The sequence below is a fragment of the Vanellus vanellus genome (genome assembly GCF_965231255.1).
Source record: "Vanellus vanellus genome assembly, contig: HAP1_SCAFFOLD_34, whole genome shotgun sequence".
NCBI lineage: Eukaryota > Metazoa > Chordata > Aves > Charadriiformes > Charadriidae > Vanellus > Vanellus vanellus.
In genome coordinates this window covers 625,877-648,284 of record NW_028128340.1, presented here as the reverse complement: position 1 = coordinate 648,284, position 22,408 = coordinate 625,877, and the positions used below count along the sequence as shown (strand labels likewise).

The window sequence follows — 22,408 nt, the reverse complement described above, 5'->3', positions numbered from 1 at the left end:
CCGCCCCGCAGCCGGGAAGCGATGCTCATTGCTCTGCCACCAGTGCAGGGGCTGGTGCTGCGCTTGCAGAGGGGCTCCAGGATGTAGTTTTCCAGTTGCTGGTGGATCTCGGGGTTCTCTCCATGGGGTCCTTCCCCAAAAGGATGTCATAGCTGCTCTGAGACGTGGAGCTGGCGCATGGGTCCTTGCGAGCAGGCAGCTGGCTGCTGGCATCTGCGCCTGTGGCTTTGGAATCCGAGTTTGGCACCCCAGACTGGGTGGCAGATGGGGACTGGTGGTTGCAAACCCGCAACAGCGTGGTTCTCACTGGCTGGTGCAGCTCACTTCTCAGGCTGGGGCTGAGAAACTGCATCTCCTGTAAGCGCGGTCCAAAAAAGAGGTGATAACTTCTGGGCTTTCGAGCACTTTCTCATCCTCTGCTAACCCCCAGCGCTCCCTCAGCTCTGATCTGACGTTGCCTACAAACATCTTGATGGCGGCACCGCCCTGGAGGCACTTACGGGGTCAAGGGGGGCCTCTTCGGGTCTGGGGTTCCCCTGATGGTGTCCTGGTTTGTGCTGGACGGGCCCTTGAGGACACTGCGTGTCCACTGCGGTGTCCTGGTGCTGTAGTAAAATCCCCAACATGGGTTCAATTACAGCATGTCTGCCTTTACCAAAGACAGCAAACTCTCCTTTGGAGCAGGGAATTTGAACCCTCGCTTTGAATTGGACCTTTGATACCTTCTTCATGAATGGAACTGGAAGATTAAGATTTAATTTGAAAAAGGAAAGGGGATTTGGATTAGGGAAATGGAAGGTTCTGGGGAATTGTAGGAAGTAACTTGAGATATGTATCTAGCATAACGCGCCTGACAGAAGCGGACAAGATGGAACTCGACCACAGGCCTTGGAAAAGTGCAAAAGAGCTGACCTGAGTTGTTAATCACCAATCAGAAACAAGGACAGCATGTCCTTGTTGGGACAGTTAGACAAAAACGGGATGCTTGTGATAAAGAAGAATGAGGGAGAAGCAGAGAAAAAGAGAAGAGTAAGTGTAACGGTTTGCCTGGCGACTAACCAATCGTGAGCCTAGCTTTTGCAATATGCATAAGGTAATTATGTGTTTAGACCAATCAGTAGAAGACACGACTAAGTATGACTGTATAAAAAACTATCGCTAAGAGCAATAAATCGGAACCTTGCTTGCATCAAGCTGTCTCCCCGTCTCTCAATCGCGGCAAATTGGTCACCCCGACGTGATTCCAGGGTGCAAGAACCACCTATCTGCGTGGCATGCTGCGAGTCCCACAGAACTTTGAATGAGCTGCTGAAAGGAAGCAGGAAGAGGCCTGAAATCCCTCCGGAGTAGAGAGGTGAGCTGTGGGCAATATGGGGAACCAGATGTCTCCCCCAGAGAGAGACGTATATGAGCTAATGAAAGCTCTTTTTAAGAAACATGGGAAAAATCTCTCGGGGCATAAGTGGGTGCAAGTGAAAATTCCCACTGTTACTGCCTCTACTATCTTTACGCGGGAGTTATGGGATAATGTTGGAGTGAAATTGTGGGATGCAGTGACTCGGGGGAATGCTGAAGCCCAACGCATGCTCCCGTGGAGGAGGAGTATATTTGAGACTTTAAAAGCACAAGAGAAAGGGAATAAAGAAGAGCCAGAGCAAGGAAAAATTCGCCCAAGTGACGACGATGTTCTAGCACCCCCACAAGCGGCTGCAGCCGGGTATCCCCCAGAGGACGATCCTTTTGATCCAGGACCAGTGGACCCTGATGCGGAACCACAGCTTTATCCCCCCGATCCCCACGATGTGTGGGCTAACATAAGACATCAAGCCCTAAAGGAGGGGGAGTTGGAGATTGCAAAAACAATAGTGGCCCCTGTTATCTATCAAGGATGGGGAGCTCAGTGGGAAGCATTATCTTTCCCAGTAGTAAAAGAATTGTGCCGTACCGTTACTGAACACGGTCTTTCTTCTCCGTATTTTGCAAGTTTGTTATCCTCTGTTTTTGATACTTATGTAATGACTCCACATGACTTAAAATCTCTCGCGCAGCTGTTGTTAACTCCAACACAATATACTCTGTGGGAATCGCATTGGAGGGGGGGCTCCAGCAGGAGCCCCGGGAGCCCTACATGCAGTTTATTGATCGGTTGAAACAAGCCTTGGAGCGACAGATAGATAACCCTGAAGCACAGGAGATTTTGTTGTTAAAATTGGCGGTTGAAAATGCTAACGCAGATTGCAAAAAACTTCTAAAATCTCTTCCAAATCAGAATCCCACGCTAGTAGAGATGATAGAGGCTTGTAATAGGATAGGCACGGTGGACCATAAGTTTGAAGCCATGGCTTCTGCCTTCGCTGCCATGCGTGGCCTCGCGGGGCCTGGAAATTGTTTCGGTTGTGGTAAACCCGGTCATCTGAAAAAGAATTGCTTAACCACTAATGCCGGAACCAGACCCCCAGCGCCTGGAATCTGTCCCAGATGCCGAAAAGGGCGTCATTATGCTAACCGATGTCGATCTAAGTATGATTTCCAGGGACAGCCGCTACAGGGAAACCGGTCGCGAAGCGCGGGACTGCGGCGCGCGCAGACACAAGTTCCGCAACCAACATTTCAACCCCCGCGGAGGGAAGCGGCAATGCCTCAAGTCTCTGCCCAGCAACAGCGGGGAGCGCCGGATTGGACTTGGCAACCGCCCACACAGTAACATTACTTGATTCCTCTGTTCATTTATTGTCTACTGATATTTCGGGTCCCTTACCCCCTAAGACGCAGGCATTATTATTAGGGAGATCATCTACAACCTTGACGGGACTTTTTGTGTTACCAGGTGTCATTGACGCTGATAGTATTGATGAAATTAAAATCATGGCATGGACCCCGTTTCCCCCCTGCACTGTGCCGAAAGGCAGCCGCATTGCACAATTAATATTGATTCCCAAGGAAATGAGTCCCTCTACCCTTCAACAGAGGCAAGGGAGTTTTGGATCTACCGGGAACCCACAAATTTTATGGGTACAATCTATCTCACAAAAACGACCTATATGTCAATGTACCCTTATTCGCGGGGCCAGCAAGTGGTATTAAGTGGAATTATTGACACAGGAGCCGATGTTACGGTTATGTCTCAGGCCAAATGGCCCCCACAGTGGCCCTTAGCTAAAGTCTCTCAAACATTAGCAGGGATCGGAGGAACCGGGACCAGTCACCAAAGCTTGGAGCTAATTCAGATACAGGGCCCAGAAGGCCATACAGCCTCCATTAAGCCCTTTGTGCTACCCGTTCCTATGATCTTGTGGGGGCGTGATGTGCTGTCCCAGTGGGGAATGTCTATTCAAACACATTTTTAGGTGGGGTCATTGAAGCGCACGACACCCTGAAATTAACCTGGAAAATCGATACCCCTGTTTGGGTTGATCAATGGCCCCTACCGCTAGAAAAGCTTCGCGCCCTCCAAGAATTAGTTATGGAACAGTTGTCAAAAGGACATATTGTACCCTCTGTTAGTCCCTGGAATTCACCTATCTTTGTAATTAAAAAACAATCTGGCAAGTGGCGCTTGCTCCATGACCTTAGAAAAATTAACGACGCTATGGAAGACATGGGGGCCCTACAACCAGGGCTCCCATCCCCTACTATGATCCCTCGAGATTGGCATTTGACTGTTATTGATCTCAAAGATTGTTTTTTTAACATTCCATTGCATCCAGACGATGCTCCTAAGTTTGCCTTTTCAGTTCCAAGCGTCAATATGCAAGCTCCATTGCAAAGATATCAGTGGGTTGTGCTGCCACAAGGAATGAAGAATAGCCCTACAATATGTCAATGGTATGTGGCTAAAGTACTTAGCCCGGTCAGAGTTGCGATGCCCGATGTCTTAGTGTGTCATTATATGGATGATATCTTAGTGGCTGCACAACAACACGAGATTATGGAGGAAGCTGTGGCCCTTGTCATGGCTGCTGTTAAATCGGCAGACCTCTGTATTGCACCAGAGAAAATTCAAAAAACACCACCATGGAAATATCTGGGATGGCGTATAAGGGCTCAAACCGTTGTTCCTCAGCCCCTGCAGATACAGGCGGATGTAAAAAACCTGCATGATGTACAAAAACTGCTAGGAACAATCAATTGGGTCCACCCCTTGTTGGGGATTTCCAACGCGGACCTTAGTCCTTTGTTCGACCTACTTAAGGGAAGCTCTGACTTGTGTGCCCCTCGGAGCCTTACTCCAGAAGCTATCGACTCCTTACAAAAGGTTGCTACAGCGATCACTCACAGGCAAGCACATCGCTGGGCGCCTGAGTTACCCTTTCACTTAATCATTTTAAATCCTGTCCGACAACCTCATGCATTGATATTTCAGTGGGACTATCAAAAGTCAGACCCACTGTTAATTATTGAATGGGTCTTCTTGCCAAACCAACCTACAAAGACCATCTTAACACAACATGAAATGTTTGCCTCTTTAATTATTCGAGCTCGGCAGCGTTTGCTGACATTATCAGGAATGGATTTTTCCTGCATTTGTTTACCCATAGCCAGAATTTACTTACAGTGGCTCTACCAGCAGTCAGATGCCTTTAATATCGCAATAGCTGGATATGCAGGTCAGCTAATCTCTCATTCGCCTCCACATAAATTATTTAATGTTAACTTTCAAGTGATACCTAAGCCAAAAAAGAGTGATCAGCCGTTACAAGCCCTTACTGTGTTTACAGATGGGTCTGGAAAATCACACAAATCAGTCATCTTATGGTGGGATGATCAACGTAAACAATGGGACTCAGATATAGAAACTGTGCCAGGCTCTCCTCAAATAGTAGAACTAGCTGCAGTTGTTCGAGCTTTTCGAAAATGGTCTACACCTCTTAACATAATCACTGACTCAGCTTATGTTACAGGAATTGTTGAACGAGCTGAAGCCTCTGTATTGCGTGATGTTTCGCATTTTGAACTGTTTAACTTATTGCAGGAACTTATCTCTCTTTTAGATTCTCGCTCTCATCCTTATTTTATTATGCATGTTCGGTCTCACACTTCTTTACCTGGTTTTATTGCAGAAGGAAATCGACAAGCCGATATTCTTACATTACCAGTGCAAGTATTACCGGATCGCGTAGCACAAGCTAAACTCAGCCATTCCTTTTTTCACCAGAATGCCGGAGGCCTGAAACGACAATTTGGCCTCACCGCTCAACAAGCAGCCAACATTATTGCCGTATGCCCCGATTGCCAAAAACACTCCTTTCCGACTGTAGCGGGAGGGGTCAATCCCAGAGGATTGCAAAGTTTGCAACTCTGGCAAACCGATGTTACCCATTTTTCAGAATTTGGCCACCTAAGATATATTCAGTCTTCAATTGACACCTTTTCTGGTGCATTATTTGCCTCCTGTCTCTCAATCGCGGCATTTCCGGTCCCGCTGGTCCCTTCTGCCAAAAACTGCAGTGAGAACCACATTCACTGAACCCCCATTCTACATGGACAGGGTCAGTTGGATGTATAGGACCAAGTTGTTGGAATAACCTCAGCTCTTTTATTAGCAATTCCAAGGCATTGGTATGTTGGTCAGTCCATTCCCAGGATTTTCCCTTCCTGAGCAAATCATCAAGGGGCGAGCAATGATGGAAAAGCCAGGGGTGTGTTTACGCCAACAGCTTAAAGTTCCTAGAACTTGCTGTAACTCCTTCACACTGGGTGGATTCTGCCCCTGTTCTGTTTTTTTTAGGGTATCTTGAGGGACCGAAGCAGCTCCTTTAATCCACCAGAGCCCCAGGAATTGCACTTCCTGCGCCGGTCCTTGACACTTGGTGGGGAACGGCCCCAGTTGCAGATCTGACCTTGGGGGATGAAACCAGGCTTGGGTCTAGTGGGAGGTGTCCCTGCCCATGGCGGGGGGGTGGAACTCGATGATCTTCAAGGTCCCTTCCAGCCCAAACCGTTCCGTGAGTCTATGATGGTGTCTGTCCAGCTGATGAGCTCCCACCCGAGTTTCACTCGGCGAAAAGCAGCAGCCGGTGCTTGGGTACCCAAAGGCTTCTTTTACATTTTTCCTCTTCTTTGTTTCTTAACTTTTTCAACTCAAACCAAAGGTGTTGGAAAGGGCGGCCCTGTGGGCAGAGAAATCATTCCTCCCTGCGAGATGGGCTGTGGCACCACGGGGCCATCTCACCTGAAAGGAGGAAACCCACAGGTCACTCCTTTGGTCCAAAGAGTGGAAAAAAATAAAAAAGAGAAACAGCAACAACACCACACACACAAAAAAACCCCGAACCCAACCACCAAACCAGCCCCTCGCTGAAGGCGTAAGGTGGGAAATACTGCAACAACTGTATTTTTTGCAACAGCCCCACTTAAAAAACGCTGTAATGATTCATAACGACCCATCCGACTAAAACCAGGAGTAGCGGTGACCGACCCGTCAGCTTTTAGCATCCTGCTAACCAGCTTAAAGGCACCGGTGAGGAGAAGAGTTTAGCCACAACCAGCTCGAAGGAGGAAAAGAGGATCTTGCTTTTAGGGGAACGGCTGTCTTTGCAGAAGGTAAGTGCCCCCGCGGCTCGACCGCCCCTTCAAACCTCGATTTCTCCGGCTCAGTTTTCTCTGTAACTGCTCCCACAGCACTGCGGATCCTGCAGCTTTCCCTAAATCATAATAAAACCTTCCCTAAATCCGGCTGCCGGTTTCTGACGTCTCCAACGCCTCCGAGCATCGCATGGGGATCCCGCACGCCGCTGGTCCCCTGGGATTTCCAGGCTCTGACCCCTGGCTTGGCTCAGGTGCCCTCTTTTTTCACTCAGTTCCTCAAGTTCTGACCCCACAGACCTGTGCCAGAGGGGGGTTTGAAAGAAATGAATAAAAAAAATACTATATGAAAGATAACTAGAATCTCTTTGGATTTTATGTAATGCTAATTAACTATTGCAAATGGGCAAAAATATACCCCCAAGAATGTAGGAAGAAATGCTCAATTTCTGTTGTGCGCCGGCCCCTCCCTCCCCCCAGTCCCCTTTCTGAGCTCCCTGAGCACCCCACGGTCTGGCAGAGGGGACACGTGTGACACTGCTGTCCCCTCCCTCCTGCAACACAGAGCTCATTGCAATTACTTGCACAGAGAAACAACCAAAATTATATATAAAAAAAAACATTTAAAAACCCAAATTAAAGTAAACAACAAAATTTAAACCCCCAAATTAAAAAAAAAAACAAACAAAATTTAAAAACCAAAACATAGTTAAGTCATTAAATTTTTCAAACCCCAGACCCACTAATTTCAGCCCTTTCCCCAGTCAGCTGGTTCCCCACCCCCAGCCCCAGGCAAATGGGCTTCCTCCCAAAAATCAGTGCTGCCCACTCCCCCATCCCCTCCAGCCCCCCCCCCCCAAAAAAAGCTCCACAGCCCCCTCCGCCTCCTCCCCACCCTCCCAAAGACACGGCAGCGGCGCAGTGAGACAAACGAGAGGTTTATTCCATTCTTTTTCCCATTACGTTCAATGGGCAACAAGAGAAAAAGGGCCGACAGTCCCGGCTCCGGCGGGGGGAACCCCTCAGTCCACAGTGACGCTCCACCGACGGGACCCACGCGACAGCGACAGGGATTTGTGTCATTTGTGTTCCACAGAATGAACCCAAAATAAATTAAAAAACCCCAATGAAACAAAAAAACTAAAACCAAACACAAAACCACACAAAGATTCAAAGTGATAAATAACACAGATTCGCTTGGGGGATTCCCCCACCCCCAGTTTTATTTACAACATGGAGTGTTTCCAAACTAGATCATCTCTTACAATAAAATAAATATATTTCAGCATCTCAACAACAAAAATAATTGCTGTATTTCGACATGTAGTGCACTGGGGGTGGAGGGAATTAAAATAATTTTAAAAAACCCACCCTTTTTTATTACCTTTTTACATTACCCCCCCCTCCCCCCAGCTTAAGGATCTCTATTATGCGCATCATTTTAGGAAACTTCTTTCGAGGGGCCCCCGGGGGACGTGAGGAGCTGTTTGAAGGCACCGAAGCGCACAGCAGCCCCCGTCCCACCTCGCTGGGAAGGGGCTTTGCTGCCAACTAAAGCATTGCGGGTCACTGCAGGGATATCTCTTTTGATTCCTAAAGCGACTCCAGCAGCAGCTTTGAGAGGGATTCCTCCTCCCGCCTCCTCCCCGTAAAATTCTCCTCTGCACAGGGAAATATTAAATCCTCCCAAAATACGGAGCCGGCTGTGGGATCACGGGGCACGAAGGGGGGGACAGGCGCAGCACTGTGTCCCACAGTCAGCCCGGGGGGTTACAGCTGCCTTTTAGGTGGCTCAGTCACGTTGTTAACCAAGACCTCAGCTTTCATTTAATTAAAAATAAATACATAAATAAATAAAAAATCTCACCCTGTAAGCAGCAAAAACCCCCGAGCTTCGAATGCAGAATAGGGCCATGCCGGGGAAATTTGCTTTACTTTTTAAGTAAGGAATTTTGGAGGCAGCGGCCAAGGTTTTGTGGCCCCTGGGGAGGGGGGAGATGCAGAGCCGGACTCAGCCCGCTCTGCCCCAAAACCGGCCGCGTTTTCCCTCCAGGGTGATTTTCTTCCTTTCTGTCTCTGCTGGAGTGATGCCCGGCACGTGCCGAAAACAAGCCCAGGCTCTGGCCCCGGTCCCGGCCAGGAGGGAGTGAAGCTCAGCCCCACTCCCTCCTTTTACAGGGAGCAAAACAAAATGAAAAAAAAAAAAACCAAATTGTCCTATATTAGAAGTGTATAATTCCATTTTAAGGGCAGGGCAGCAACAGGGCTGGTACCACAGCCCCCCAGACCCACAGCCACTGTGAGTCACCAGCGTAACGATTAAATTAAAGTTTCTTTTGGGAAGGGGGGAGAGACGGGGACTCTCCTGCTCTGGGACCTTTCCCCTCCAGGGAGGCAGAGCCGGAGCAGCGAGCACGGTCCTGCCCGGAGGGCAGCGTGGAGGGGACGCGCACGGGCATCCCGGAGGAACAGCAGCAAGGAAACCCCGGTGCTGCACCTTTCCCTTCCTCCGAGCCTTTTTCTTTTCCTCTTTTTAAGGGCTCAACCAGTTTCTTCCTCCTCCGACCGTCACCATGGGGCACTGGCACCAGCAGCTTTGCAAAACCCCATCCCGTAAAAGCCGCCTGATTTTGGCCCTGTTTGGGGATGCGCCGCTTCCATCCTTACAGAGCAAACTGATAGATGATTTGTTTTTCTCCCCCCTCCCCATTTAGCAAGAAGCACCAACGTGCCGTTGTCGCTTTGGGTCAGTTTGCTGCAGAAAAAGGCTCCCACAGGGGACGGGATAAGCCGATGGCAGGAGGGTCCCTGCACCCATCCCACCGCTGCTGGTGGAGGGCGGCAAGGGGACCTTTTCTTCGGGGTTGTCCTCTCCTCCCGGGCTCCGCGGCCCCACGCCGCAGCCCAACGACCCCCCCGAGACGGGAAGAGAGCCCGAGAACCATCTCTGCTCAACAGCTTCTTCCTGCAAAGGGGCAGGAAAAAGGAGGAGGAAAAGGCACCTTCCCACTTGCCTCCGGGCTCATCCCACCCTGCGAGAGAGACGCGGTTTTGCGAGGAGAGGGGAGGAGAAAAAAACACCACAGAGAGAGAGCCAGGGAGGGAAAAGGAAGGAAAGCGGAGGGACAGCGGAGGGGCAGCCCGGGGACACAGAGCCCCAGGTCTCGCCTGGCCGCTCCCGCCACCACCCGGCGGATTGGAGGGGTTTGATCTGAAGCGCTGCCTTATATTAATTTAACAGCCGGGGGAGGAGAAGGCGCCGTTTCTGCCTTTTGCAGCTTCCAGGCTGACGGCAGAGCCGAAACAAGAAAAATAATTATCATAAAAACAAACAAACAAACCAACAAACAAAAAATCCAAAAACACTCCAGTGTAAAACTGGAGCGCAGGGAGCAAATGCTTTTCCTTCGCCTCGGCCCAACCGCTCGGGCACTCCGCGCTGCCCCCCCACGGAGGGCATATCCCTCTCCTGCCAGGGAGAGACAGAAGGGCGAACTGAAGGCAGGACCCCAAACCAGACCCGAGAACCTGGTCGTGATGAAGAAGAAAGTGGAGAAAGCGTCACATACAACAGAAACATTCAGAGTTTATTTTTGGGGAATAAAAAAAAAAGAGAAACAGAAGAGGAGTGAGATATTAAAAAAATAGCACTGAACGATGAAGCGGCAGCAGTCCCTCTACCGCTACAAAACGGCAACAACCCACACATGAACACGCGGAGGCGGAACACCACCGAACTCCCACTGACTGTCATGTGCACCTCAGTTTGCTGCTCTGGAGAGAGGGAATGCCTGAAGCACACCAAGGACAGCTGAAACCATCGCCGTGGCTTAAAGGGGAATCCTCCAACTGGAAAACAAAATAAAAGCGGTTTCTGCCCATGTCTGCATGGGCACATCCCCGAGTCACGTTCTCACGCCTCTCCTTCAAAGTCAAGATTCCTACACATGAAAACTGGAGTTGGGGGGAAGGAGGAGAGAGAAAAGGAGGGAGAGAGTCATCAGTGGGGCTGCTGCCCCGCTCGTGGGACGGCGCCAGCAGAGAGGAGCTGGTTCGTGTGCCGCAGCCCTCGCCGCTTGCTCGGCATTGCCGGCAAAAAAAAAAAAAGCCGTAGGCACGTGCCACTGCTCGCAAAGGAGCACAGCCACGTTCCCACACGATCCTTTACCTCTTTCCTCCCCAGATTCAGACTGTTTCCGTGCTCATAGTGAGAGCCTTCCACACGGGTGTTTTTGATATCTCATCCAAGATATTAATCTCCGAAGGATCAGTCCTGCAATAAATATTTGAGACAGCAATCTGTGACTGTGGGAACTGACGCCACCCAGCGCATCAGCACCAGCAAGAGGAACGGGGGGGAGGAGAACCAAAGCTGCGCATAAGCACAGCGGGTTGGGCGGGAGGAGGAGGTTTGGAAGGCGAGCCGGAGAGCCGCAGAGCTACAGCTCTGTGCAAAGGCTCTGCACAGAATCCCAGACTGGTCAGGGCTGGAAGGGCCCTCTGGAGCTCACCCAGTCCCACGCCTGTCAGAGCAGAGGCACCTACAGCAGTGGCACAGGACACCTCCAGGCGGGTTTGGAATGTCTCCCGAGTGGGAGACTCTCCCACCTCTCTGGGCAGCCTGTGCCAGCGCTCTGCCGCCCGCCCTGCCCATAAATTTGCTCTTCCCACCAAGCTGAGTGCATGGCGCTGGGATGCTCAGCAAAGAAACATGGAGAAAATTCTGCCAACCCACTTCAGGCTAATCTTGCCGGGGGTCCTGCTGCTTGGTGGGGCTTTACCTGTCGCTGCTTGGCTTTGGGATATCCGCGCTGCTGGTCTTGCCCAGTTGCAGCCGAACGGAGTTTGCAGCAGCAGCTTCCATCATCTCCTGGGACTCCTGACATAAAAAGGGACAAATCAAAGTTGTCTGTCTATGATCGAAGTGGAGATAAACTAAACACCCAGCAAAGCCCACGTGCTGCCCTCTCCTTCTGACCTTCTGTTAGCGCAGCCGGGGAAAGACCTTTCACTCCAAACATTTTGGGGGGGGGGGGGGGGGGAGTTAAAACCACCCTTATGAGCAAATCTTTCCATCATAATTATAATGTTTATTATAAATGGCACCTTTAAAAATTATACCGCTATTCAAGTGTTAAGATCACTGCTAATTTAAAAACAAGGTTATGATGCGGGATCCAGGCTGTCAGGATCTATTTCTATTGAGTTTGGATCTTCCCCCAACATTTCAAGAGAAGCTGTGACGGAAAGAGGCAATCTCAGAGCCCGAGGGAGACATCCAGCCCCGAGCACCCAGCAAGCATCACCTCTTCTTCTTTGGCTTCATTTTTGGCATCGGCCAACTTCTTCCTGCTTTCTGGCATAAGGTCATCCAAAAAGCTGAGCTCCCGCTTTGAGAAGCAGAAGTCCATCACTTTCCGGACAAACACGAGAGCCAAAACCTTCACAAAATGAGAGGGAAGAGGGGGTTGAGGTGTGAGATGATGCTACATTTCACTCCGACGCTGCAAACGTCCCACTGCCGAGCGGCACCGGCTCTTACCATCATGGGAAAGATGATGGCAGCACGGGACACCTTGATGGCCCAGAGCAGGACGAGGCAGATGAGCTGGATCAAGGTGAAGAAATGCACCTTCCGCAAGGGAACGTGCCGCAGGTAGATGAAATCCGGCTGGTGTTTTGCCGGCATCCAAAAGAGCTTCAAGCGATCGAAGAACTGCAAAATAAAAGCGGAAAAGTTACCCCTTGGGGCTGCGGAAAGTTTCCGGCCCTGTTGGGATGTGGAAGGAGTTTTCAGGATCTCGCGTGCAGTGAGAAATCCTGGATCCCACTTTGTTCCTCCCGGGAGCAGCACCCGTTTTCCCTTTGCTCCATCTATAAACCAGTGTGTCCATGAGAGCTGCCCACCAAATTGCAATTATTCCACATTCTTCTATTATAGAATCACAGAAGGGTTTAGGTTGGAAGGGACCTCGAAGACCAGCCAGTCCCACCCCCTGCCCTGGGCAGGGACACCTCCCACCAGCCCAGGTTGCTCCAAGCCCTGTCCAACCCGGCCTTGAACACCTCCAGGGATGGGGCAGCCACAGATTCTCAGGGCAACCTGCACTGGTGCCTCACCACCCTCACAGGGAAAAATTTCTCCCTGATATCTCATCTCAATCTGCCCTCTGTCAGTGTCAAACCATCCACCCTCGTCCCCTTGCTCCCCTCCCTCATCCAGAGTCGCTCCCCAGCTCTCCTGGAGCCCCTTTAGGCACTGGACTCCCCAGAGACTTCTCTTCTCCGGGCTGAACGCCCCCAACTCTCCCAGCCTGTCCTCCCAGCAGAGGGGCTCCAGCCCTCGCAGCAGCTCCGGGGCCTCCTCTGCCCCCGCTCCACCAGGTCCATGGCTCTCCTGTGCTGCAGCCCCTGAGCTGGAGGCAGCACTGCAGGGGGTCTCCCCAGAGCAGAGCACAGCAGAGGGCACAATCCCCCCCTCGCCCTGCCGGACACTCTGCTGATGCAGCCCAGGATGCAGTCGGCCTTCTGGGCTGCGATTGTGCATTGCCGGCTCATGGTGAACTTCTCATCAGTCCGCACCCCAGGTCCTCCTCAGACCATCTCACCCCCCCCTCCCTGTTCTTCTATAAAAATATATTTTTAATATATTCTATTCTTCTGTTTGCTATTTGGCATTTCTCAGCCCACTGAATCCCCCAGCGAGGATTCCCACCGGCAGTAGAAATCGCCTTCGCTTTGCACTGAATTCCCCCATTTTCACCACACCAAACACTGCCCTGTCCCAAACTGTGACGCAGAGCGCGCTGAACTTGCCTGGTCCTCCCGCCCTACGTACCTCCTGTGCCCCCACCAATCTTCTCCTTATACAAAATACTTTCACTGCCTGCTTTTGGGGAGGTTTTCTCCCACACCACTGCTTTTTTCCTGCGTCTCTGGAGATGACACAGCAGGGAGCTGCACGCTGTAAGAGTCCGTACCTGAATCCCTCGGAGCGACGACACACCCATATAGAGAAAGACACCATAAAGCACAGGCATGGGTATAAACTGGGAAATTAAAAAAAAGAATGCAATAATTAATTTTTTTAATTGCATTTCCAGTATTACTGCTCTCTTCTAGAGGCACTGCCTAAAATTGCCTAAAGCTTTCCAGTTTCCACATGGTTAGAGATGTTTCAGCTCTCAACACATAGAGGTTTTGTATGTGCGAGTGAGTGAGTGAATGCTCTGCTTTAGGCTGAGCTTCTGAGTTACGTTTCATTAGAATAATCCTGTTTTCCTGAAAGGTTGGAGGAAAATAGGTCATTTCACCCATGAAACTGTACGCCACGTTCTGTGACGGCAGAAGAACATTTCTACACATTTTTGTGGCAACACGCAAAAGCAAAGTGCCTCCTTTTAGCCTAGAGCTGTGGTGACTTTGTGGGAGGAACACACCAGGAAGCCCACGGGGATGATTTTGGTGTGTTTAGCTACTGGGAAAGGCTGTTGGGAGGCATTTGGGGGAGCAAATTGCATCCCATAAGGTGCTGCCTGCTTGAAAGAGAGCAGTGTACTGGTCTGAATCCGCTTCATCGTAACCCATAAACACAGGTGGGCCTGAGAGACACCTGGGAATTAAAGCAGTTGTCCTGCTCGCTTGCCTCGAGGACACCAAACTGGGGTGTGAAGGGCTGGAAAGCGTAACTGAGGCTGGTTCCCACCGTGGGCCAAGCCTCAAGGTTTGGGATCACCTCCTTCTCTGCTCCACACCTACTCAGGCCTGGAGGGAGGGGATGGTTTTTGTCAAACCTCCAAAAAGCTCACGCTTGTTGGGCATTTTGCATTTTCCTCTTACCTTTAACACCGAAGTGAAGAAGACAGAGCAGCCCATGAGCACAAAGATCATCAAGCCGGTGACTCTCTGCTCTCGTATCCCCAGAAACTTGGGTTGTTCTCCTGGAGCCGAGCAGCCAGACTCCACTTTGAGGCTATTGACGTGGGTGATGGACAGGACAGTCGCAGCCACAAACCAGGGCAGCCCCATCACGGAGCACACCCCGAGCATCACGGCCACCATGAAAAGGTCCAGGTGGTACCCGCATCCTTTCTGTGGGCAGCAAAACAAGGAACAGAGCATCTCACAGCACAAGAGCGAGGACAACGTCGCAACTCAGACTCAAACCCTACTTGGGCGCAAGTCACCCTCTTGAAAATTTAAGAGAAGAATTGGCAAAAATAAGGATGGATCCGGTCTTTGCGCAAGCACCTTGCATGAAAATCTGGCAGGAGTTCAGACCAAGTGGATTTGGGAGGTTTGTGCAATAGCTACTTCTCAAAAAAAAACAAACAAAAAAGACTATTTTCATTCATAAAGAAAGTTCTACCACTGGCAAGCAAGGCGTGACCCCGAGTTATCCCTGGCAGTACGTCAAAACAGTTCGTTCCCCCAGCTCCTGCTGGCGTTTTGAAACGAAAACACGCTTCTATAGTGCTCGAAAATTAATTTGTTCCTCCAAAAGATTGCTCATCTGAACTGCCCTCGTTTGCTCCCTGTGACATCACTAATCCAGCAGAGCATCCTGCCACACAGCCTGACGTTGTCCCAAACCAACGCCTTCACAAAGCACTTGGCATAGGAGCTTCTCCCCACACCTGCAGCCCAGAGTGGGGTGGGGATGGGGTCAGCTCTTGCAGCCCCTTACCTTCAGCTTGTGCTCCTTCCTGTTGACAATGACAGCCGTGATCTGCTGGTCCATGAATATCAAGATGGTGCAGAGCAGAGCTGGGATGGGCGTGGCCAACACCGTCCACCAAGGGTTGGGCCCTATGGGGTTGATCAACCACCCGCGGTCGTCTCTGGTAGGCTGCAACAAAGCCAAAACACACATCAGGATCAACTCCCAGCCCAGCCACTTCACTGGCTTTGATTTTCCTCTCCATCGCTGTGCCGCCTCATCTCCTGGCCCTGCCTTCATGTCACCCTTTCCTACGGGGTTCAGCAGTGCCAGCGTCCTCATCGCAAGCACCTATAGATACTTCTGTAGGTATCAAGTTTTGGGGCTGGCTTCCTCTTTCCAGAAGGAAACGATGCACTCGGAGGTGGAAGAGGAGATGGTAACACCACCAGCATCCCCAGACTCAGCCCTGTCCTGTCCCACCATCACCCTGTGGCATCCCCAAGGGCTGAAAGCGGCTCCACACGAAAACACCCCATTACCTTGAACATGTGGGGGACATGGAGCTTCGGCGATGGGATCCCAACCAGGAAGTCAATGAGGACCATGATGACGATGGTGAGGAAGACACCGAAGTCACTTACTGTGGACCGTACCTGGAGCAAGAAAGCAGAGCTGAAAGGGACAGCACAAACGGGGCCATATCGTGAGATGGAAAAGTTAAAGACATCAACAGCATTAAGGCTGGTTAACACATTCCCACCACTCTGAGAAGATGCAGCCAAATCCCTCGGTTAGATACTGTTGCTGTGTTTGTACCTGCGAGATCTGGGGTCAGGCAATAAAAAAAGTTTAATTAGGTGGAAAAGGGTGGTTTAAATTCAAACCTTAAAAAAAAGCCAATAAATATTAAAAAATAACGAAACAGACGTCTGCCACTACAGCTGCACTCACAGCTACAATGGGAATAAGGCACTGAGGCATCATTTACTCCTCAAAAGGAAGAAACAGTGTCTTTTGTGTCTTTTTCTATGGCAGTTCCTCATTTGAATCAACTTTCCCCTTGGGCACAGAAGGTGAAAAAAACCACAAACAAAAAACCAACAAACAACCCACTTTGGAAGACCTGATTTCCCACTGCCTGGGCAAAAAACTGCTCCGGGGCAGGTCGCGAGGCAGGTGGGAAACGTTAGGATCGTTTTGCACTCCTGGAAATGAGTGAGGGACATGGAAGTTTGGCCTTCAAGGTCAACATTTCCCAGTTTGACCAAGCGGTGGCAAACACTGCTTAGTGCTCCTGGAAAGCCATTTTGGGAAATGAGTGTGGAGACTGCTGCTGGCCACTCTCTTCTACCTACTCTGGTTGGGAAGTAGCGGCTGGTTTTAAACTTCCTCAATAAGCCCGACAGGACAAAGGTGGAGAAGAAGAGGATGCAGCACCAGAAGAAGACATCAGGTGTGTAGGGGCCATTGTGTCCACAGGCAGGTCCACGAAACTCTCCATGCAAATACCGACATTCCTGGGGAAACAGAGCGTCAGGACACAAAGGTAGTGCACATGCGGCAAGGAAACCTCGGATAACTAGGGAGTTTGGAGGATCTTGCTCCAAGATCCGTGACCTCGGGACTGCTGCTGCCAGTGGCGATTTATATTTCACGATCAGCAGCAGCTGAATAAGTGACACATGGAACTACACACGACAGCGGAGAGAGGAGATGTGATGGGACACTGTACCACAGACCTATGGCACATCCTCTGCTTGAACAGCAGGTAACCGTGGCTGAAGAAGACACCAGAGGGGAAGGAAACACTGGAAACTCTTGGGGACGGGGAAGGAGGGCTAAGACAACAGTGGCTGGAAAGGAGAAGAGACAAATTGTCCCTTCCCAGGGGCGGGCTCACAGGACACGGCCAAGGGGGGTGAAGATGTCCATAAGAGCATCCCACCCTGTGCCTGAGCTCTGCTTCCAGCAACAATGGCCCAAGGGGCTGCTCAGACATGCAAGTTTATGCACGTACCTTCAGACAGCGCGGAGTAAGAAAGCAAGGCCTGGAGTTACTAGGAACCAATTAAGGAAGCTAATTACAGCCTTCAAGCATGAACTTAAGTTCTCCAACTTCTCCAATAACCAAAACACCCACTGAACCTTGCTCCCAGACAGAACCGCTGTCCTGAGGACGACAGTTATTGCCCACCATGTCAGGGATGAGGTGGACTCTCCTTCCCAGGCCCAAGTGGGTTAAACCCACACCATAGACTGAAGTAACGACTTTTCAGAGCAGCACTGGAACAAGTTGGAAGCCCACCATCACCTGAAGGGCTCTGAGCTTTGCACCAGGCCAGCACCCCTGGACCCCGCGGCCACGGCACGAGGAAGCAGTGACTCGGGGCACTTACAGTCACCGTGAGGTTCTCCCAGGTGATGCCAGACACATTGATCTTGGTGCTCTCCCAGAACTGCAGGGTTTCGTTGCTGGGATGGGTCGGTGCCTCACACTTACAGCTGGGAGGAGAGAAGCCAAGACAGGGGTGAGGGGAAGGCGATGGAGGTGCAGCCCTGAGCTCCTGCCAAGGGGCAGCGGCGTTTTAGGAGGAAGAAACCCACTAGGAGATGGTGAGGAAGTCCAGCTTGCTGTGCGCGTGCACAGGGTAGGTCACTCGCAGGTGACTCAGCTTCTCCAGAGCCTCGTAGATGAAGATGATGCAGGTGAGGGAGGCGAAGGCTTCTTCGGTGAAGCGGGTGATGTAGCACACCAAAGAGCTAGCATCGGTGGCCACCAGCACTACGCAGAAGAAGGCGGTCCACAGACCGATGCACGCCCGTAGAGAGAGATAGGAGAGCGCGTAGTCCCTGGGAAAGTAAAAGAAAACGCAGGGTGGAGAGGGCAGCAAGAGGCTCCGAGCCGTGCCTTCCTTCGGGGAAAGTCGGCAGCAATTCAGGAGCGTGTCAAGGCTGCAGATGGTAAATGCAGTTTCCTGCATTCCTGCCTCGGAGACTAATTGAGGTCAGGTCCCTGTTGTGGAAGGTGGTGTTCTCCCACATCACCCCAATGCCCTAACAGCAAAACCGGCTGGGTTTGCACTCAGTTACTTGCTGCCAGCAAGCTGGGGCTTCATAATAAATTTAATTGCAAAAAGGGGGGTTAATCTCCCATCACAGTTGCCACAACAAAAAGACTGTCATGGAAAATATCCATTTCGCCTGAAAAGCTCCTGCTTTCTCAAAAATCATCAAAACATTGGACCAGAAAACTCTTTGGATATGTGGGTAAAATATATTTCCACTTCCAGCAAAAATCATGCAAAAAAGTGCCCGAGTTTGTACTGAGAGGAAAGCAAATCTTCCCTCATTCCCAAACCAGAGTCATTTGTCTCATCTTCCCTGTGCAGCCCATCTCGGGCATCCACATCCTTGTGGTTTCTCCTCCTCCTGCTCTTTCACTTTAACCCTAAAAACCCCGGACCACCCCATCCAACCTTCAGAGACCGAGGGCTCCTGCACTGTCACATACTAAAGCAGCAGCGCGTGATGTCTGTGACACAGAAGACAACTTAAATCTACCAACTACCACTAAGAAAAACATCCTTTCTCCATCCCTGCCTTCTTCCAAAGGCGCTCGCAGCACCTGGCCGCAGCAGCCAGCCTTACTTGCAGAATTTGTAGAGGACCTTCTCGAACACAAGGACGGGGCCGGTGCTGCCAAGAAGGGCGAGAGGTTGGCCAGCAAAGAGGGAATACACCACGCCGGTCATGGATGCGCCCAGCAGCGACTCCATGGCACTCTGTCCGGGGAAGAGAGGCAGCAGTGAGTAATTAAATCATTAGAGGGAAAAAAACAAGTGCAAATTCACTGCAGCAAGGACTTTTGCATGAGTTTTGTCCTCCCCCGTGCCACCCAACAGAGAGAGGTGCTCACTATGTGGCCGTTGGTCGCCTCCCCCAGCAGTCCCCCGAAGGTGATGATGGGGGACATGCAGGCACAGTAGAGGAAGAGGAAGGACGCCAGACACTGCAGGCTCAGACCATCCCGAAAGTCACTCCAGAACCAGGGGGCTTTTCGCTTCACATCCCGGATCAAACCTCCAAAGAGCCTGGAGGAAGAAAAAAAAAAAACAACAAAAAAACATTATCGTGGAAGACCACGTTAAGTTTTCTTGGCTGAGGAAGGACAATCACAAGCACAGAGTAACTTCCGTTGCTAAAAAGAAGTCTCCTTCTTCCATTTTAGCCCCAGTAGAAACTGAGGCATACAAAAAAACCCCTCCAACAAAAAGAAAAAGAGACCAAACCTGAGAGCCCGTCCCCTCTTATTGCAACAGTCCCTCACTTTGAGAAGCAGCAGAGCTCTACCTGGAGGTACTTACACATCTGCTTCCACCCCAAAGCAAGAAAACCTCTGTGCAACCATGCTGTGGCTCAGCCCAGCTGCCCAAATGTCCCACCCACCCAGCCCAGGGGACCAAGCTGGGAACCTGGAGCCCCTTCACTGACCCAGTTCACCCCAAAACTCTGCTAGAAGGGAGGTGCGCACTCAGATTTTAGGGGCAAACAGAAAAGCACCCCACCAAACTATTTCAGTTCACACCTTCCTGTCCGCTCCAGTTCAGGACCGCTGTGCTTCTCCGGCTTGCTGTGAGAAGCGCTGTCATCGAGAGCTTCTGGCAACTTCCTTTTTTCCTGTTAAAATGGAAATAAGATAAAGATATGTCTTTGCAGCCACTGGCTTGTTTTGCTTTTTGGGCTGGGTACGTGACCTGTGAATTTGGGCCCCTGAGCAGCACCCCCAGCCGTGCTGCCCTCCTGCCCATCCCCCTCGTGCCTCCTTCTGCCGCAGCACCCACCTGCGAAGGGACGTTTTTCGGGGGCTCAATTCGGATAGAGGGATCCCACTCTCCTGGCGGCAAAACCATGACCTGATCCAGAAACTCATCGATGCCAGCCACCAGGTCAGCCCGGTTCTTGGCTTTATAGGCAACGTCGTGGAAAACCTGCCGTAGGAGACAACCTGGTGAGAGGATGACCCATCTTGGATGTCCTAACCAGTGCAATAAGCTCTTGGCTAAATGCAAGGTCATTTCCCCCAAATCGCCTGTTGGAAGTGGCAGGAAATATTCCCCCCAAAGGAAAAATCTGTGCATCACAGTATTTGTAACCATCTCCACCAGGTTCCCGTCCCCCATGGCACACCACAGCCTTCTGCTTCAAGAGGAGAAGTTTCACTGGCCCTGGCAATGCCACCACTGGGGACAGCGTGCTGGGGACCCTGGGGAGAAGGATGAGGCGCGGGCTGCAGACTCGGTAGGATTTTAGCCTCCTGCAGGCAGCTAACAGGGACAACAAACCCTCTTCCTCACTACTACAGAGACAGGAAGAGGTGAAGAAAGCCCAAAAAAATGACCCGGAGATATCTCTTATCTCGTCACACCTCATCCGTCATGATAGTAGCCATGGACCTGCCGATCTCGTGGTACTGATGGGCTTTTCCTCCTGGTCCAAGCAAAACAAACAGGAACCTAGGCAAGAAAACCAAAATGAGAGAGAAGAACATGGCCTCACTCAAAGGGCGCCCAAGGAAATCCCTGGGAGCTCCCAGCCCAGAGCGTGGCTCCAGGGGGGACGTGTAGGCTCACCGACTCCGGTGATGTATTTGAAACGCATCAAAACCAAGTGCAAATTTGAGTTTTGGGCAAACTTTCATTAAAATTGGCCAATGGGTTTAAAAGCTCCAGCAGGGAAGGGAGAAATGAAAGCACGGAGATGTGGGTGGGAGAAACGTGCTTGCTCCCACTGGCCGTGTTCCCCTGGGACGCCCAACTGATGCGTGCAATTTGGTGGTTTGTTGTGGTTTTTTTTTTAAATACAAACTTTGTGCTTCTCATTCAGACCTCGTTGGGATGGGAACTTCCGTCATGCCCGAGAGGAGGACAGCTGGGGTCAGGCGGACAAATGCCACGATGGGCTGGCGAAGGAAATCCAGCTCTCCTACGAGCACGTTGCACGCTTCAGCCCCGGTGGGAATTTTCTTCATGAAGCGCAGCTCAGCCTGGGCATGACAAAGGATTTTCAGGCCATTACCCCAAAAGCAAAGCGCACCGCACTCTGCAGAACACTCTGCAGCCAAGTTTGCAAGAGCAAATGTGGCCCTAAAGGTGTAAGAAAGCTACGAGTGTCTCACCTTGCTTAGATCCATCGCATGGCTGTCATGGTTCACCCCATTTTTAGCTTCTGCAGTGGTGGGAGATGGGTGAGGAGTGAGTGTTTGGGTTGGGAGGAGAAAGAAAGACACTCAGAAAGACAGGCAAGGAGCAATCGGGACACTTCTCCTTTGCCGGGAGAAGTCTAATGGGGCCAAAGCCCTGCAGAAACCTTCACCTGGTGCCAAAGCCTGGCAGAAACCCTCATCGGGTACCAAACCCTGCAGGAACCCTCACCTGGCTTGTCGAGGGGATGCACGTCTAACTGCTTCTTGCTCATGTCAGGAAACGAGCAGACGATGGGGAGAAGGTTGTTTCTTTTCTTCTTGTTCTGATGGTGATGTTTCTTCAAAAGCACTTCTCGAACTTTCGCCCGCGTGCACTCATCAAACTCTGCGAACTGCTCTTGCTGGCCCAGGATCATATCTGGAGATGGCAACGGGAAACGAAGCCGTCAGAGCAGAAAGTCCCCAAGCCCCGACCCGACCCGTCAAGCCCCCGGAGAAGGCTGCGCCACGCAGGATACCCTAACGAGGGCTCAGCCTTGCTTAGCAAGACGTTTTAATGCAGTTCAGCCTTTGCAGCAAAAGGAAGAATTCTCTTTTGCTAAAAGCCATCATCAAAGTGCTTATTCATCACTCCGCTCAGAGAATTATTCCCCATCCTAGATAATGACATTTTTTTGCCCGATCTGGCGTTTCTAGACAGACTCTCTAGACTCAACACATTTCAACAAATTATAAGCAATCTCTTGCACAGACTTTCCCAGAGTTTCCTTTGCCCATCAACTGCAATTTGCCAAGCCCGGGGAGAAACATGCTAAGAACGGCTCCAACTTCTCCAGCTCTTGCAAGGGCTGAATGGAGACCTGCCAGTCAAAGATAATTTCTCCAAAGCCGCTTTTTCAATTAACTTCAATTATCTTCCCCACAGAAATATGCTGCTTGGTCACCTGCCAGATAAACTCTGCCTTTAAAGCTCTTAAATCCTGGATGTTAAGGCAATAGGAAAAAAACAAAACAAAGAA

The 22,408-nt window shown here is 50.9% G+C and overlaps 1 protein-coding gene across 1 annotated transcript in view; it reads right to left on the bottom strand.

Moving 5' to 3' along the window:
* Positions 1–21,215, bottom strand: part of LOC309684549 (electroneutral sodium bicarbonate exchanger 1-like) — a gene marked incomplete at both ends in the record, with an annotated part of 52,527 nt that extends 31,312 nt beyond the window's left edge. Inside the window, 8 exons of the mRNA XM_082500446.1 lie at positions 11,832–11,966; positions 12,068–12,241; positions 13,506–13,574; positions 14,365–14,616; positions 15,212–15,289; positions 20,050–20,175; positions 20,613–20,700; positions 21,073–21,215. Coding sequence (XP_082356572.1) covers positions 11,832–11,966; positions 12,068–12,241; positions 13,506–13,574; positions 14,365–14,616; positions 15,212–15,289; positions 20,050–20,175; positions 20,613–20,700; positions 21,073–21,215 — 1,065 coding nt within the window. The remainder of the gene's footprint in view (positions 1–11,831; positions 11,967–12,067; positions 12,242–13,505; positions 13,575–14,364; positions 14,617–15,211; positions 15,290–20,049; positions 20,176–20,612; positions 20,701–21,072) is intronic.
* Positions 21,216–22,408: the final 1,193 nt, after the last annotated feature.